Source organism: Hyperolius riggenbachi, chromosome 2 (genome assembly GCF_040937935.1).
Source record: "Hyperolius riggenbachi isolate aHypRig1 chromosome 2, aHypRig1.pri, whole genome shotgun sequence".
NCBI lineage: Eukaryota > Metazoa > Chordata > Amphibia > Anura > Hyperoliidae > Hyperolius > Hyperolius riggenbachi.
In genome coordinates, this window is record NC_090647.1 from 69068272 (window position 1) to 69084886 (window position 16615).

Below are 16615 nucleotides of genomic sequence, written 5' to 3' on the forward strand. Positions count from 1 at the left end.
TAAAGTAAATCTTTGACAAGTAGAATTACAAAGTACGAACGTGCAAATGTGCATTATCTCACAGCAACCAATTGGCAACAACCAGTCATCATTCAAAAACGAGATATGCTGAAGGGCCACTTTTTGATTCATGGTTATTGTCCATTTCCACATGCCAATGTTCCATACTTTCTTTTGTTATAGCCCGTTTTAAGGAACTCTAAACAATGAGTACTCTAAAGATTAAGGTTAGCCCCCCAAAAAAGGCTCTTCAAAGCTAACTGCAAAGACTAAGTTCAACCAAAAACGAATAACTCAGTTCAGTGTAGTTCTAATGTTACCTTACCATCTTTTGCGTTTCCCAAGTTGTGGGTCTTCATATACTACCATACCAACAATTTTTGACATATTTAGTTATGTCATAATTTTATGGACTACAGTATGTATGCTACCTACCTCAACTTTGAAGTTCATTCTTCAGCTGTGCTATTAATGCGGACCTCCAAATCTCTTCTCAGTTTCAGATTTCTTTGGCGTTTCACATAGAGCCTAGTTTTCTGGACATCTATCCTCTGAGAGATCCATACTTAAATTAATACAATTATCTAAAAAATAAAAGGCCACCTAGCCCTGTGCTATATATATACAAATATGGTCTGTGGTACTTGTAGTCCTTCATGTTATTTTTCCATCTCTGTAGTCAACACTAAATTCCCCAAAAAGTAGTGTAGGAGCAAGTATTTTAAGCTAAATTACCTGAAAAAAATATTTAAGTTTTTTTTTTTTATAGTCTAGAAATAAACTAAAACCTCCTTTGGGTGCCTATGAGCGAGAACTTCTTTCACACCCTATGAAAACAGATAAATGATGAACTTCACGAGGACTGAAGGAGACAGTAAAAAATAAAACTTTCTTTGTTAAAATAATGTTATCCACACACATATTTTATTACAGTCTTCTTAAAGTATCACATTTAAAATGATTGCTTGAATGTTTTAAGATGATCTTTTCGAGTCAATTAGATCTAACTTTTTGAGCTCTTCCATACAATAGAACTTATTGGCTTTAGAGATCACTGCGCTTTCTTGCACCCTGTAATGAACAATCAAAGATTGCACATAGTACTGCCACAAACAGTTCACAACAGACTCATTCAAGCCCCTGAATGAGTCACGTAGCGTGACGAAACGTGTAGGGCGGAGTCGGAGGCGCGCTGACGTCAAACCAGGAAGCAGGAGAGGCCGGACCGTGCAGCTCGATAGTGTCCGCGGCTGGAGCTGGTACGCCAATCTGCAAGCCTGCCTGCATGTATGAGACTGTTTTATTAAAGTGATTTACTGCTACAGCACGGATTCTGCTGTTATATGCAGTGAGTCAAGATGCACTTTTGGTGAGTGCACCCACAAAGGGTGAAAACTGAGATCTTGTCCCTATAAGGTGGTGACACTACCCTCTGGAGTGCAGCACGGGTTGTCTATTGTGAACGGTTTGTGGCAGCACTGGGCACTATGTGCAATCTTTGATTGTTCATTACAGGGTGCAAGAAAGCGCAGTGATCTCTAAAGCCAATAACTGCTAAAGGTGAAGTGACCTATTTCATTGCTGCGATCCCCTGGTGTTGTTATTCTGCTGGTCTAGTGGAGCACATTGATGAAATTGCTATCAAACCATCACAGCTGAGATGAGTGTCCACAGCATAAGAATACTTGAGAAATCTTTACTGCTGTTGTTCATTTTCCTGTCCATGGGACACCCAAAGCTCCATGGAGGTCCAAGACAGAGGAAGTGAGGGGAACACTTCAGAGTGTCTCTGTCTCCAGTGGAGACACAGACAGATATATTAACCCCCAAAATTTCATAACATATTTTCCACAATATCTGGAACTGAAATGAAAAAAAAAATGGGAGTTGGGCAGAAGAAAAGTCCTCATCAGCTACATCGATACAAGAATAGAATGTACTATCAAGTGTATTTGGGTAATGACCAATGGAACATATTCTAGTGTCCATGAAACACTGATACCCTGGAATCTGACATATCCTGCTAATCAAGTTGACCAAACTTTCTGCTACTGCTCATCTATCTCCTTCATCGGCCACCACAAGCATGTACAATGTCATAACTATTTCATGAGAATCGAGAACTAAAAGAAGTCAGCAGGTGTTTAAACCCTGTTGCCACCCATTTTGGGTAGCTTGGCCTTTACAGTATGTTTCTAAATGTTAGACATTTATTACTATTAAAACAATAGTGGAAGCAGAACAGTCTATTTGTGCAAAAAGTCTAAGGGGCCCATTTATAAACAGTAGAGAACCAAAACAAAAAAGTTTTTGATTCACCACTTTTAAAATCACCGTTTTTATAAAGCCATATTTATTAAACGGCAATCAAATTAATCACAGTGGCAATCAGGGGTCTGATTGTTGTACTGTACTTAACCTAAACTGACCATCTGCAGCTCTAGTCACTTGTATGGATTAGAAGATTGCCGCCCTTGGCCACTGATGTACATATTGCCACCTTAGGAAATAGGCCCCTCATATTTTCACATACGCAGGCACATCATAGAGTTTAAAATCACCATTTGGCTCCACGCTACAGTGTTCAACTTCACCATTTGGCCGAAAGCTAACTTATCTGCCAACAACAGTAAAAGAACATACCTGCATAAGGCCCTGTTGGCTGAGAGAACAAACATGGATGTCTACAGACTAAGCAGCAAAGACAACGCCAGACCAAAGTCACTAGAAAACAAATGGAATTCTAATTATTATTTCGTTTTACTGTAAGTGCCCCTCTCTTTGAATTCGTAGACGTTCCTTCTCAACTTGAAGACGTTCTTTCTCTATATGAAGCTTCTCAGACTCGAATTTTAAGAGCTGGAGCCTCTCCTTTTCTAGCTGTAGGTGTTCTCTTTCCAGTTTTAGTTTTTCTGCTTCTATGTCCAAGGGTTGCAAAACTGTCTTTTCCGCTGGTGCAAAATCATTTTCCATGTTGGCCTTTTCAGCGTGCATTACCTGGAGCCTCAGCTTCTCCCTTTCGATCTGCAGACGTTCTTTCTCCACCTGTAGTCTCTCATGTTCCATGTCTAGGTGTCTTAGGCGTTCTCGTTCAATCTGAAGTCTTTCTTTCTCCACCTGGAGTCTCTCTGCTTCGATGCTCAACCGTTGCCTCTCCAGCTCCAGCTTCTGCTTCTCTAGTGAAATGAGCAAGTGGGAATCCTTGTATGGGATTCTGGCTATAGAGCTCAACGTGCCAAACTCTTCAATTCTAGGAAACTCTTCTGGTAGGTCATTATCTTCTCTAGAGTCAGGTAAGACAGTGGACAACATTTCATCCTCTTCCATCTCAAACTATGGAGCAAAAAAAAAAAAAAAGAGAAGTAGTTCTTTATCAATGCTGAAATTGAAGAGATGATAGCTGAGCTAAATTACTAAGACAGTGGACACATTTTATCCTTTTCTACCTCAATCTATGTTTCAAAAAACAAAGAAACATAAGGTTTGATTCACATAATTCTGGTAATAAACTATGTGCAGAAAGTGCGTGGCAATATTACCATTATTAAAGTGTATGCGAGCAGAAGCTCAGGTAGTAAATAAAATACTTACCTAAAGAGAGGGAACTCTCAGGATCCTATTAAGGCTTCCCTTGATGCTCCGATGTCCCTCATCACTGAGCGTGGCTCCCTGGAAGATTAGCAATAAGGCATTATTGCTAATCATATCAGGGCCACGCAGCTCCCCTTCCTGCAGCGTGTCCTCGCAGTAACTGCGCAAGCCCACCCACGCTTGTCCAGCGACCTGCAGGCTATATGGTATTGCGCAGCCACGCTTCAGGAAGAGGAGCTGCGCAGCTCCTGTGTGGAGGGGGGGGCAAGCACTCAGTGACAGGGACATTGGACTACCGAGAGGAGCCTCAATAGGATCCTGAGGCTCCCCTATTTTATGGTTACTATCTTGAACCTGACCTTTGGCTCAAGGATTGCTTAAAAAACAGCAGTGTATCAGGTGTTGCGCAATAAGCGCAACCCAAAGTACATGGTTAACACCAGCGGTAAGAATGTGCATTACCATAGTAATGCTTGCATTATCCATGTACTGCGGCTCATGTACTGTGCAAAGTGCAATACACTGCTGGCCTTAATACCAGTAATATGGCTATCCTCTGTCTGCGCACGGTTTTATTACTGGCACTACATGAATCCACCCCTTATTAGTTTATCAATACAGAATTTGGAAAGATGATATCATCAAAGATAAATTATTAAAAAAAACTTTGGATAAAACACTAAGGTGTAACATCATGGTGGAACATCATGGTTTTAGGTGGAACCTAAAATGACTTTTTAGTTATTTAATGTAATCTACAGCTTTTCTTGGGACAATTTCAGTCCATTCACCATGGACATGTGTAATGTTAATTCTCTCTGAATTCACTGGGATATGTTATCCTGTGTTAAGAGTGCTTGGAAAGGGGGAACACAGTCTGAAGAAGGCTTATTAGCTGAAAGCTTACTCTTTGTTTTCCTCTAAGTTAGCCAATAAATGGTATCATCCTGAATCAAAACTTATTTTTTACCAGCTGAGATATATTTCTAAATTTGTCACTGACCCTGTTAGAAATTTTGTTGACAATTGTATTTTCAGGGGTTTTGAACTTATGAACTTCAATGCAAGAAGTTGTCACTGACCCTGTTAGCAATTTTGTTGACAATAGTATGTTCAGGGGCTTTTAACTTATGAATTTCAATGCAAGAAGTTTGAATTTTGATCTACTGTGAGTTAAAATAAAAAATTGGATTTCACTGAATTCAGAAATGGTCAGTTCCAACTATCTATACCAAAAACAACAACCCATAAATGAAATCAAACTTGAGTCAGCTAATAAACAGCAAAGAAGATACTGTAGCCCAAAAATGTGCAAGTTAAGTTACATTCAGAATGGCTGAATTATCAGTTTTGAATTACAGCAGTTAAGAATATTTTTCACAACAGGGAGGCAAAGTATTGTTATGCTTTAATGCGCAAAAGCAGCTTTTATGCGCAAAGCAGAATGTTAGCATAGTGCTAACATTGTTGTCTCACTTCACTCGAGTCCTAACTTTGATGCCCAGACAAGACATTATCTACATGAACTTTGTTTATCTACATGGACTTTGTTTATTCCATCCAGGATCTCCGGTATCACAATTAAAAAAACATACTGTTTTTTTTTCCAAAGGAAACAGACCCTAGTCTATGGCAGAGGTTACCAATTTTGACTGGTGCTCTAACACATTGTAGACACGTATGACGGGTGCAGTTTACTGAGCGTGCTTTAAGTATCTACTGCTCTGCACTTAAAATCCTATAAGAGGAAAGGGTTTTACAAATGTTATCTAATTCAATCAGTCATTCCTGGCTGATGCTGTACAGCACATCTTCACAACAACTGCTGGCTGCTGTGAGTTGAACGACGGCTGCTGTCATCTCGTAGTGTTTCCAGGGAAATGTCCATGCTATCCTAGATGGGTTTTCTACAGTGTTTCTCCACAAGATGGCAGACAAAAACAGCAAAACATACTACAGATGGGCCAAATCCATTTCTACAAAACTAACTGTTCTATATTCCATGGAGAGCAACACACAAGCACATTAAAATCCACATAGTACATAATAATTAACCCGGCCTGGGTTTCAGCATTGGATTTTATCACGGTTCTAAAAATTATACCTATATCTACAACTATACGAGGAACTCTGCTATATCCAGGACTACCTCCAAGGCTACTGCTGACATGATAACTATGCTGTTACTTTTATACTACCCTGGTATGAGATTTTGCTTCATTATTAGTCTCTTGAGTCAGACACTTCTTCATCAGTCAGACACATCTTCATCACTATCCACGACTAAGGATCATTTCCTATTTTAGACTCATTTTAAAAGGGAAGCATTTTTTCTAAATTCTTCTGATCATATTTAGATTACAAATAGCACCAGAAGCAAACTCAATTGTTTTTTCCCTCCTCTATCTCCAACAAACACCTGCCACTTTCTGGTCCCATTTCACCCATTCACTTGCTCTCATTTTCTCTCCTTCCCCTGGTTCCTCTTCCCATTCTTATACTATTACCCATAGATAGTCACCCTTCCAAGTCTGCCTAACATTCACAATCCTAGCAACCTCATTAACGTACCCCACATTCATATTCTTCATGCCCTTGAATGTCAGTTTGCAATAAACTCAAATGTTCAGGATCTTTTCATCTCTCAGAACTAAACCAGCTCATGTATGATTTGTCTAAACAATTACTCTACAGAAAATACCATGAGCTCATGAGTTAAAATCCTAATTGTTTGCAAACAATTAAACAATAGAAGGTTTAAGGAGTGAAACTGAAGTAAATGTGGTTAACAATTAACTTGTACAGTCTGTATTGTTGTCGTTTCTTTTCTTTCTTGTTCCTATTGACACAGATGGCCCAGTACTGAAGACAATGAACTCCAAAGGATATCAGCATCTTTGTGTCAATGTACTAATTGTACAGACCTGTGTGTAACTAACTTATGTGTGTGTCCTGAAGTGGGCCTGTATGTTTCTGTATGTGTTTGTTGGTTTGATTAGAAACAACCAAAGGGTTGTAATTTTTTTTTCATTCTCCCTGTTCAGTTTTTGAATAATTTTATAATTTTATTTTCGCAATACATTTTTGTTTTTCAGTTTTGGGGAGTTTTGTTGCTTCCCCAAACACCATTTTTTATTTTGTTTTTATTTATTATTTCTCTTTTGAAGTTTTTCTTTACATAGAAGTATTGATAAAGTGGTACCTATGCTTTGAGGTACCAAAGGGGATATATACAAGATATTGAAGGCAAGAGTAAACACAGCTGTGAGTTTTATTTGCCTATTTATATGTTCATAAAGAGTACTCAAATGCAATTGTACGGTTACGAATAGACCTCTTAAGTTTATAATTTGATCTACAATCAAGGAAAGTAATGGAAAGGGTTGCCATACACTCATCGATTTTCTTAGTTATTTCCTTGCAGATTCAGCTGCTAGGAATCGATTCCCCAAATGTCAGATCGATCAATTTTGGCGAGTGAATAAATCGATCGGACAGGTTGGAAAGTTAAAAACAATCAGGGGCAACAACTTTGGCAAATTAATGGCCAATAACCTTGCACTGCATTGGGCACCGCAACTTTACAATACGATCGATTAGTAATAGATTCCCGGCTGGAATCTATTGGGAATTGATGTGCAGTGGTTGGTAGGAATCAAGTTATTCTGAATCGATTATTTTCCAAAAGGAATTGATAATTTTGGAACATTGGATGGAAATCTATAGGTGCATGGCCAATTTACAGCATTATTTAAGATGAACGATTTTGTTCTCTCAAGGACGTAGTGTCATATGTTATATTTTCCTGAGAGCTCTTGCACACTACATGCAATTCCGACTGGCAATTTTAGACACGATTTTACGTGCGATTGTGAGTTGCAATTTTGAATCTGTAATGCATGCTACGTTTTTTTTTCTTATGCATTTTTCTTCGTATTTCGACAGCGCCCAGGGAAAAATCGGAATTGCAAATCAGATTGGCAGTGTGCAGGGGGCTGCAGAGATATTAGCACACAGCAGTAGTGTACATATTTATTTTCTTTAATTGGGATTTATAAATGACCAAGGAAAGGGGGATGATTTCTACAGTAAAATGCCTTCCCACTTAAGGTGGCCATACACTGGTCGATTTGCCATCAGATTCGACCAACAGATAGATCCCTCTCTGATTAAATCTGATCAGAGAGGGATCGTATGGCCACCTTTACTGCAAACAGATTGTGAACCGATTTCAGCCTGAAACCGTTCACAATCTGTGGTGGTGCTGCCGCCGCTCCCCCCCCCCCGCATACATTACGTGCTCCGCCGCCACGACTCCCCAGGTCTCTGCTGTCTTCTCCGCTCTGGTCTGGTCTCCGGCATGCTTCACTTCTTCCTGCCCGGCTGGAAGTTTAAACAGTAAAGCGCCCTCTACTGTTTAAACTTCCTGCCGGGCAGGAAGAAGTGAAGCATGCCGGAGACCAGAGCAGACCAGAGCGGAGAAGACAGCAGTGACAGCGGGGACTCGCGCCGGCCGGAATGTATTGCCGCTGTATTGCGTCGGTCGTCGGGCATTCGAACGCCGCTATCGACGCACTCCCGACCCGCCGGCGAACGAGAAAAGTCTTCCGCACGGACAGGTCGTCGGGAATCGACGGGAACGATCGATTTCGGACGGAAATCGATCGTTCTGTCAGCGGTGTGCGCGGCGATTTCACAGCCGATTCGATCACTGTGATCGAATCGGCCGTATATTGCCGGGAAAATCGTTAGGTGTATAGGCCCCAATAGTCCCCTCCTAGGTTGGAAGGCTACAGAGAGTATTCTCATTGTTATGTAGGGTGTGGTATAGATTTATTGACACCGATAGATTGTAGAAGGACTCATCAAAGGAAGTGAATAGGTACTTAGCCCACAGGGTGGGGTGAAGTCTACAACCGAATGTATGTAAATTCACACAACTGAATGAATACATAGCAAAATTTTTAAAGAATGTGTCTAAATAACCCCAACAAATGTTTATTAATAATTAGTTAGTCATCCCAGTCATGGGTTTAGTTTAGAAGATAGTTTCTCCCACACAGGGATAGCAGGAAAACTATGCATTACATAGGAGTATAATTAAGCCTGAGCAATATATATATATATATATATATATATATATATATATATATTTATTTATTTTCTTTGTGTAAAACTTTTGTCTAGTTAATTAGATAATTAAGCCCACCCTTTCAACCTACGATGGGGGTGGGTAGTATCTGGTAATGTAATGTCCTGGTACAAATGATATAGAATCAAAGTACTGATAATTGATTAGAAGTTAAGCCTTTTTGTTCCATGTATATATATTTTGTGCCCAATCCACTGAAAACAAGACCTTGGGCTTGATTCACAAAGCGGTGCTAACCTACTTAGCACGTCTAAAGTCTTTAGACGTGCTAACCAGGGTGCTAAGTAGGTTAGCACCAGATTTCTCAATCAGTTTGCGCGCTACGTACTGCACGCAAAGTTTTGCGCGTGCTAAGTCCCATAGGCTTTAATGGGCACTTTGCGCGGAGCGACCTGCGCAGTGCGCGCGCAAGACATTGCGCGTATAACGGTGCGCGCCACGCGTTTCGCGCGCAAATTAGCACACGAAAAGCTCTTTTAGACACGCTAAGGGGCTTTTCACAGGCGTACTAACAGTTTGTGAATCAAGCCCCCTGTATGTAATGAAATGTAAATGTGTTTTGCAGCAAGATTAGTCGAGTACTGACTTAGTTACATGAATACCGCATGACCTACAATGGTACAATAGATAGTTTTCTTTTATTATATTTTCATGTACATAACCTACAAACTCATTGAGAGATATATTAGGTTGCAATGGATAATCCATGGGTATGATGTGTCTGTTATAAAGGTATAAATTGATGCCAATAAACCTGCAGAATAAACTAAGGTTAATTCACATAAGATATTGCGATCTGGTAAATCCAGGTGATGCATATATGGTATGATGTTGTATATTCATGCTTACAGTTAATGTCATGTCAATGTACTGATTAGGTGCGAGTGGGAATGAATGTTGGGTTCTTGCTTGTTGGCCCATGTATCGTGAGGGATCGTGTTTGCAGGAAATGGGGCCCGTTAACCACGGAACTATGTTTTTGTTGCGCTACCCGAGATAGCTGTTTGAGCAAGCGCAGTGGAGGGTCTTAGTCCCTCTGGCAATGTTTTTGGGACTCAATGTAGCTGTACAGCACCTACCGAAGATATAACCCGAATGGTGTCACGACGGTGAGTGTGGTATCATGTAGTCACAAAAGGGAGATATGTTGGAGTTGAAAGTTATTTCAGATGTGCCTACATGGATTGAACTTTGTATGCTATACACAGGGAATCGGTTGATAAGCCTTGGGCGGTAAACAAAGGCCTGTATTTCATACTGTAAAGGACTGTTTACAGCCACACAATAGCTGTATAGGAATGACATCAATGCCCAGCCCCCGACGAGCGGCAATGGATGATTCTGCAGATGACTCCTAGCTTACAGAAGCCGGTTTGTCTGGTTTTGTCAACAATGGTCCATGGGACTAGCTACAACAAGTTCCTTCCCCCCAGCTGCTAAGAACAGGAACTTATGATGTATAACACAGAGGAGGGGTCTCTATACCTGTGGTATCCAGATATAAGACAATGCTTGGGGAGCTCTCTCTCTCTCGGAATACTGACATGGACTGTGGGACAGAATAGGGGCTCAGCTAATGCAAGTGTGTGACTGTGCATAGGGTATATAGAGCCATTATGTGAGGCACATAGTTTGTATGCTCTAACTTGTACATATGTATATTTGTAAATAAAACCTCTTATTTAATCCCTTTGAAACGACCTCAAGTGTCTGGTCATTAAGATAGAAATAAGTATCATAAACTAGAGTATATTCTACAATAAATAATCCTGATTTTCCTCCCTCACAGTCCCATCACCCTGGACATCTATTTAGTTCCCTCCTGTCCTCCTCCTTCATGCTTTCCATAACTTCTCTCTTTAATCTGTGCCTTTCCACTCCTCATTCAAAAGTATGGTTATAAATCCAATTTTCAAGAACACCTCACTGTACTCATCTGTGCTCTCTAACTACCAGCTTTCCTTACTTTGTCTTCCGAACTATTGGAAAGGCGCGTTTATACAGATTTGTTCCAACACTTTCCATTGACACATTGTTTTTTTTTAACCCCAGCCCTAATGTACTCATTGAAACTGTTCTCGTTAGTGACTAATTATTTAATAAGTACTAAATCCAAAAGTTACTGTTCCATACTCCTTCTCCTCAGTCGGCTTTCACCATTCAACATGGCTGCTGTCCTCCCTAGGGCTCCAGGGTCTTGCACTCTTTTGACTTTTCTCCTACCTCTCTGAAGTACACCTTGGACTTCCCACTTCCAAAATCTCTACTTACTTTACTGACTTCCCAGTCAGAGTACTCCAAAGCTCAGTTCTTGATACCCCTCTCTTCTCCATCTACAGACTAAGATTTAGGACCATTAACTAGTTATTATAGATTCTAGTATCTCCTATACACCGATGACATCCAAATCTACCTTCCTGCTCTTGATCTTCTTTCAACAGCTTCTCCTTCTTGTCTATACATTTCCTAAAATCTCACATCGATTAAACTGAACTTGTGATTTTTCCACTTTCTGTACCTATTCCTTTTCATGATACAATAATCCATATTAACAACACACCAATAACCCTGCCTCCTTAGGATCTCTGGCAAGGGTTACCTCTTGATTCAGCTCACTCTTTCACATATCACATTAATACACTAACCACCGCCTGTCAATTCCGATTAATAACCATCTCTCACATTTGCTCTTTTCTTATACATCTCCAATTCACACAACCAATCCAGTTTCAGATGCTAACTTTAACCTATAAATAAACTGCAATACAGCTGCTTCATACATTGCTTAACTAATCACAAGCTACCACTCAAAATATAATCTAAGGAACTCTTTTCATCCAGGCTAACCATCTTTTCCAATGCTCGTATTTGGGGCTTTTCGGGAGCTTCTCCTTCTCCTCTCCTTTGGATCTTCCTTCAACATTCCATTCAGCACTTGCCATGCCTCAAGATTTTCAACTGCAACCCTAAAACTCAACGTTTCAGGAAAGCAAGCCATTGGGGACCTCAAACATGTTCTTGAGTTCCTGGTCTAACTTGGTCTCATCCTACACTCCACACCATAGCTTACAGACTTCCTTCACCTGGTGTTTCATCCCTCAGTTCCGCTACACTGTAAGCTCTTTTGAGCAGAAGCAAATTTCCAAATATGTTGTGGTATTGCTGTTTATTGACTTGTCTTTCTGCTATGTACCCTCTTCTGAGTATACTGTATGACTGTGTATTGTCTGCTGTACCCTGGTTTGTTTCATGTAATTATCGTTATACTTAATTTATACTTAATTGTCTTTATACTTAATGTATACTTAAAAGACAACTTAAAGAGACACTGAAGTGAAAAAAATATATGATATAATGAACTGGTTGTGTACTATGAATAATTACTAGAAGATTAGCAGCAAAGAAAATATTCTCATATTTTTATTTTCAGGTATATGGTGTTTTTCCTAACATTGCATCATTCTCTAACATGTGCAGATTACACAACACTCAGCATTCAAAATGATTCTTTCAGAGCAGTCTGTGAACTAATGACCTCTCCTCTGGCAGAGAAAAAGAAATTTGTTCACTAACAGTTGAGATAATGAAAGTCAGAAGACAGCTCTCTCGACGACTTTAAAGAGAATCTGTATTGTTAAAATCGCTCAAAAGTAAACATACCAGTGCGTTAGGGGACATCTCCTATTACCCTCTGTCACAATTTCGCCGCTCCTCGCCGCATTAAAAGTGGTTAAAAACAGTTTTTAAAAGTTTGTTTGTAAACAAACAAAATGGCCACCAAAACAGGAAGTAGGTTGATGTACAGCAGGGCTGCCCAATAGGTCGATCGCGATCTACCGGTAGATCGCGACCGCCTTCTCGGTAGATCGCGAGAGGCCGCGTCTCGTTAAATGTTGCGGCCAGCAAATGTTGCGGCCAGAAGAGGCGGCGAGGAGAGACTCTGGCTGGCCAATAAGGATGCAGGGGAGGAGAGGCGGCGAGGAGAGAGGGAGGAGAGGCCACTACGTCATGGCTGGGGGCGGCGCCGGGCAGATGGAACGTGCATGCTTGTAACTTGCCCGGTGCCACCCCCAGCCATGATGTAGCGGCCGCGCTGCCTCTCTCCTCCCTCTCTCCTCGCCGACTCTTCTCTCATGCATCCTTATTGGCCTGCCAGAGTCTCTCCTCGCCGCCTCTTCTCCCCTGCATCCTTATTGGCCAGCGGCCTGCCTGCCAGAGCAGTCCAGGAGTCCAGGGGACCTGGCTAACCTATGCTGTAGGTACATATACCTGGCTAACCTACACTGAGGGCCCATATACCTGGCTAACCTACACTGAGGGCCCATATACCTGGCTAACCTACACTGAGGGCCCATATACCTGGCTAACCTACACTGAGGGCCCATATACCTGACTAACCTACACTGAGGGCCCATATACCTGGCTAACCTATACTGAGGGCACGTAACCTATGCTGCAGGCACAAATGCCTGGCTAACCTATGCTGCAGGCACATATACCTGGCTAACCTACGCGGGAGCGGGCGGGGGGGGGGGGGGGGGCGTGCTTAGCATTTAAAAAGTTGGTAGATCTCCTGGCCTCTGCAAATTTTAAAGTAGCTCACGAGCCGAAAAAGTGTGGGCACCCCTGATGTACAGTATGTCCACACATAGAAAATACATCCATACACAAGCAGGCTGTATACAGCCTTCCTTTTGAATCTCAAGAGATCATTTGTGTGTTTCTTTCCCCCATGCACTGAAGTTTCAGGCTGCTCTTTTCTTCCTGCAAATAGCTTTGCCCTTGTTTGTAATTCCTCAGTATGTGAAAGCCCAGCCAGCTCAGAGGAAGATTTATCCAGCTTGTAAAAGATAAGAGAGAGAAGAGAGAAGCTGCTCTAATCCTAAATAACACACAGGCAGTGTGCATAAAGGGGAGTTCATAGCAGAACCACAACACTGAAGAACTTGGCAGCCTTCCAGACACAGGCCGACAAGTCTGACAGGGGAAAGATACATTGATTTATTACAGAGACTGTGTTAGTAGAAAGTGCTGCAGTTAGCCAGAACACATTAGAATAGCTTTTGGAACTTGTAGGATGATAAAAAACAGGATGCAATTTTTGTTACGGAGTCTCTTTAAAAGTCATAGAGCTTAATGGATTTTTTGCATAGAGATAACAACTGGAGTTTCTTAACTCTTCCTGTACTGGAAACAATTAGATTGATGTATCTGATCTTAATGTTTTATTTCTTAGCTGTACTACACATACAAATCATAATATCATAATTTTTTTTTTTTGCTTCAGTGTCTCTTTAATTAGTAAGTGTAACTGTAAAGCATGAAGGAATTTGCAACAGCGGTATAGAGCGACAAAAATATTGTAATAATTCATATATAAAGTCACATAATACCTCACCAATCATATGTGAAATGTTTATTGACATCAGTTTCACAATAAATACTGAGCAGAAATAATAAAATAAAAAATACAATAAAACCAAAAAACGATTACATCGAGTAGGAAATTACTGATCTTAGATCAAGCAAATTATTTGAGCTGCAAACTTTTTAACCTACACATTCTTTGGGTTTCCTTTTAAGACAACCAGTTAATAAAAGGTCTTCCTCTCCAATATTTAGTAAGGGCCTAAGCCCACTAACGTAGTTGTGCGCAGTTGTGTCCGCTTTTCAGCAACACATCAATGTTACAGATGCTGAAAAGCGAATACAGCTGCACACAACTGCGTTAGTGGGCTCAGGCCCTTAGTCTTCACCTCCGTAGAGCTTTAGTCCCTTTTGTTTGTGTATACTTTCTATTTTTAAAGTAGACATGAACAGGGCAGAAGGAAAACATATAAAAATGCACCATGTATGCATTTAGAAAGTATAGTCTGTCTAATTCCACCTCATCTGTGACTAATCACAACTGTAATTTGATCCCTCAGCTATGTCACCTGGCTGCCATGGCATACAGTAGTTTGCAAAAGTATTTGGCCCCCTTGAAGTTTTCCACATTTTGCCATATTACTGCCACAAACATGAATCAATTTTATTGGTATTCCATGTGAAAGACCAATAGAAAGTGGTGTACACATGAGAAGTGGAACGAAAATCATACATCATTCCAAACATTTAAAAAAAAAAAATGTAAAGTGGGGTGTGCATAATTATTCAACACTTTGTAGAAGCACCTTTTGCTGCAATTACAGCTGCCAGTCTTTTAGGGTATGTCTCTACCAGCTTTGCACATCTAGAGACTGAAATCCTTGCCCATTCTTCTTTGCAAAACAGCTCCAGCTCAGTCAGATTAGATGGACAGCGTTTGTGAACAGCAGTTTTCAGATCTTGCCACAGATTCTTGATTGGATTTAGATCTGGACTTTGACTGGGCCATTCTAACACATGGATATGTTTTGTTTTAAACCATTCCATTGTTGCCCTGGCTTTATGTTTAGGGTTGTTGTCATGCTGGAAGGTGAACCTCCGCCCCAGTCTCAAGTCTTTTGCAGACTCCAAGAGGTTTGCTTCCAAGATTGCCCTGTATTTGGCTCCATCCATCTTCCCATCAACTCTGACCAGCTTCCCTGTCCCAGCTGAAGAGAAGCACCCCCAGAGCATAATGCTGCCACCACCATATTTGACAGTAGGGATGGTGTATTTGCAGTGTTAGTTTTCAGCAACACATAGCATTTTGCATTTAGGCCAAAAAGTTCCATTTTGACAAGACAAGACAAGACAAATAACATTTATATCGCGCTTTTCTCCTGGCGGACTCAAAGCGCCAGAGCTGCAGCCACTAGGGCGCGCTCTATAGGCAGTAGCAGTGTTAGGGAGAGTTGCCAAAGGTCTGCTACTGAATAGGTGCTGGCTTACTGAACAGGCAGAGCCGAGATTCGAACCCTGGTCTCCTGCGTCAGAGGCAGAGCCCTTAACCATTACACCATCCAGCCACCATTTTGGTCTCATCTGACCAGAGCACCATCTTCCACAAGTTTGCTGTGTCTCCCACATGACTTGTGGCAAACTGCAAATGGGACTTCTTATGCTTTTCTGTTAACAATGGCTTTCTTTTGGCCACTCTTTCATAAAGGCCAACTTTGTGCAGTGCATGACTAATAGTTGTCCTATGGACAGAGTCTCCCACCTGAGCTGTAGATCTCTGCAGCTCGTTCAGAGTCACCATTGGCCTCTAGACTGCATTTCTGATCAGCGCTCTCCTTGTTCGGCCTGTGAGTTTAGGTGGATGGCCTTGTCTTGGTAGGTTTACAGTTGTGCCATACTCCTTCCATTTCTGAATGATCGCTTGAACAGTGCTCCGTGGGATGATCAAGGCTTTGGAAATCTTTTTAGCCTAAGCCTGCTTTACATTTCTCAATAACTTTATTCCGGACCTGTCTGGTGTGTTCTTTGGACTTCACAGTGTTGTTGCTCCCAATATTCTCTTAGACAACCTCTGAGGCCGTCACAGAGTAGCTGTATTTGTACTGACATTAGATTACACACAGGTGCACTCTATTTAGTCATTAGCACTCATCAGGCAATGTCTATGGGCAACTGACTGCACTCAGATCAAAGGGGGCCGAATAATTATGCACACACCACTTTGCAGTTATTGATTTGTAAAAAAATGTTTGGAATCATGTATGAGATTCGTTCCACTTCTCACGTGTACAGCACTTTGTATTGGTCTTTCATGTGGAGGTCCAATAAAATTGATTCATGTTTGTGGCAGTAATATGACAAAATGTTGAAAACTTCAAGGGGGCCGAATACTTTTGCAACCCACTGTAGATCAAATTGGTAAACACAGGGGCCCACATGCAATTAGCTTTTTCTCCTAGGGGATCATTTTAAACTTGTCAAGAAAATGCCTTTTAAGCCACCAGAAAG

At 41.1% G+C, this 16615-nt stretch overlaps 1 protein-coding gene across 4 annotated transcripts in view; it reads right to left on the reverse strand.

Moving 5' to 3' along the window:
* Positions 1-905: 905 nt before the first annotated feature.
* MSANTD4 (Myb/SANT DNA binding domain containing 4 with coiled-coils) overlaps positions 906-16615 on the reverse strand; it is a 59036-nt gene continuing 43326 nt past the window's right edge. For all 4 annotated transcript variants that reach the window (XM_068264963.1, XM_068264964.1, XM_068264961.1 and 1 more), the window contains exon 4: positions 906-3333. In XM_068264963.1, the coding sequence (XP_068121064.1) occupies positions 2761-3333 (573 nt within the window). In that variant the 3' untranslated portion in view covers positions 906-2760. The remainder of the gene's footprint in view (positions 3334-16615) is intronic.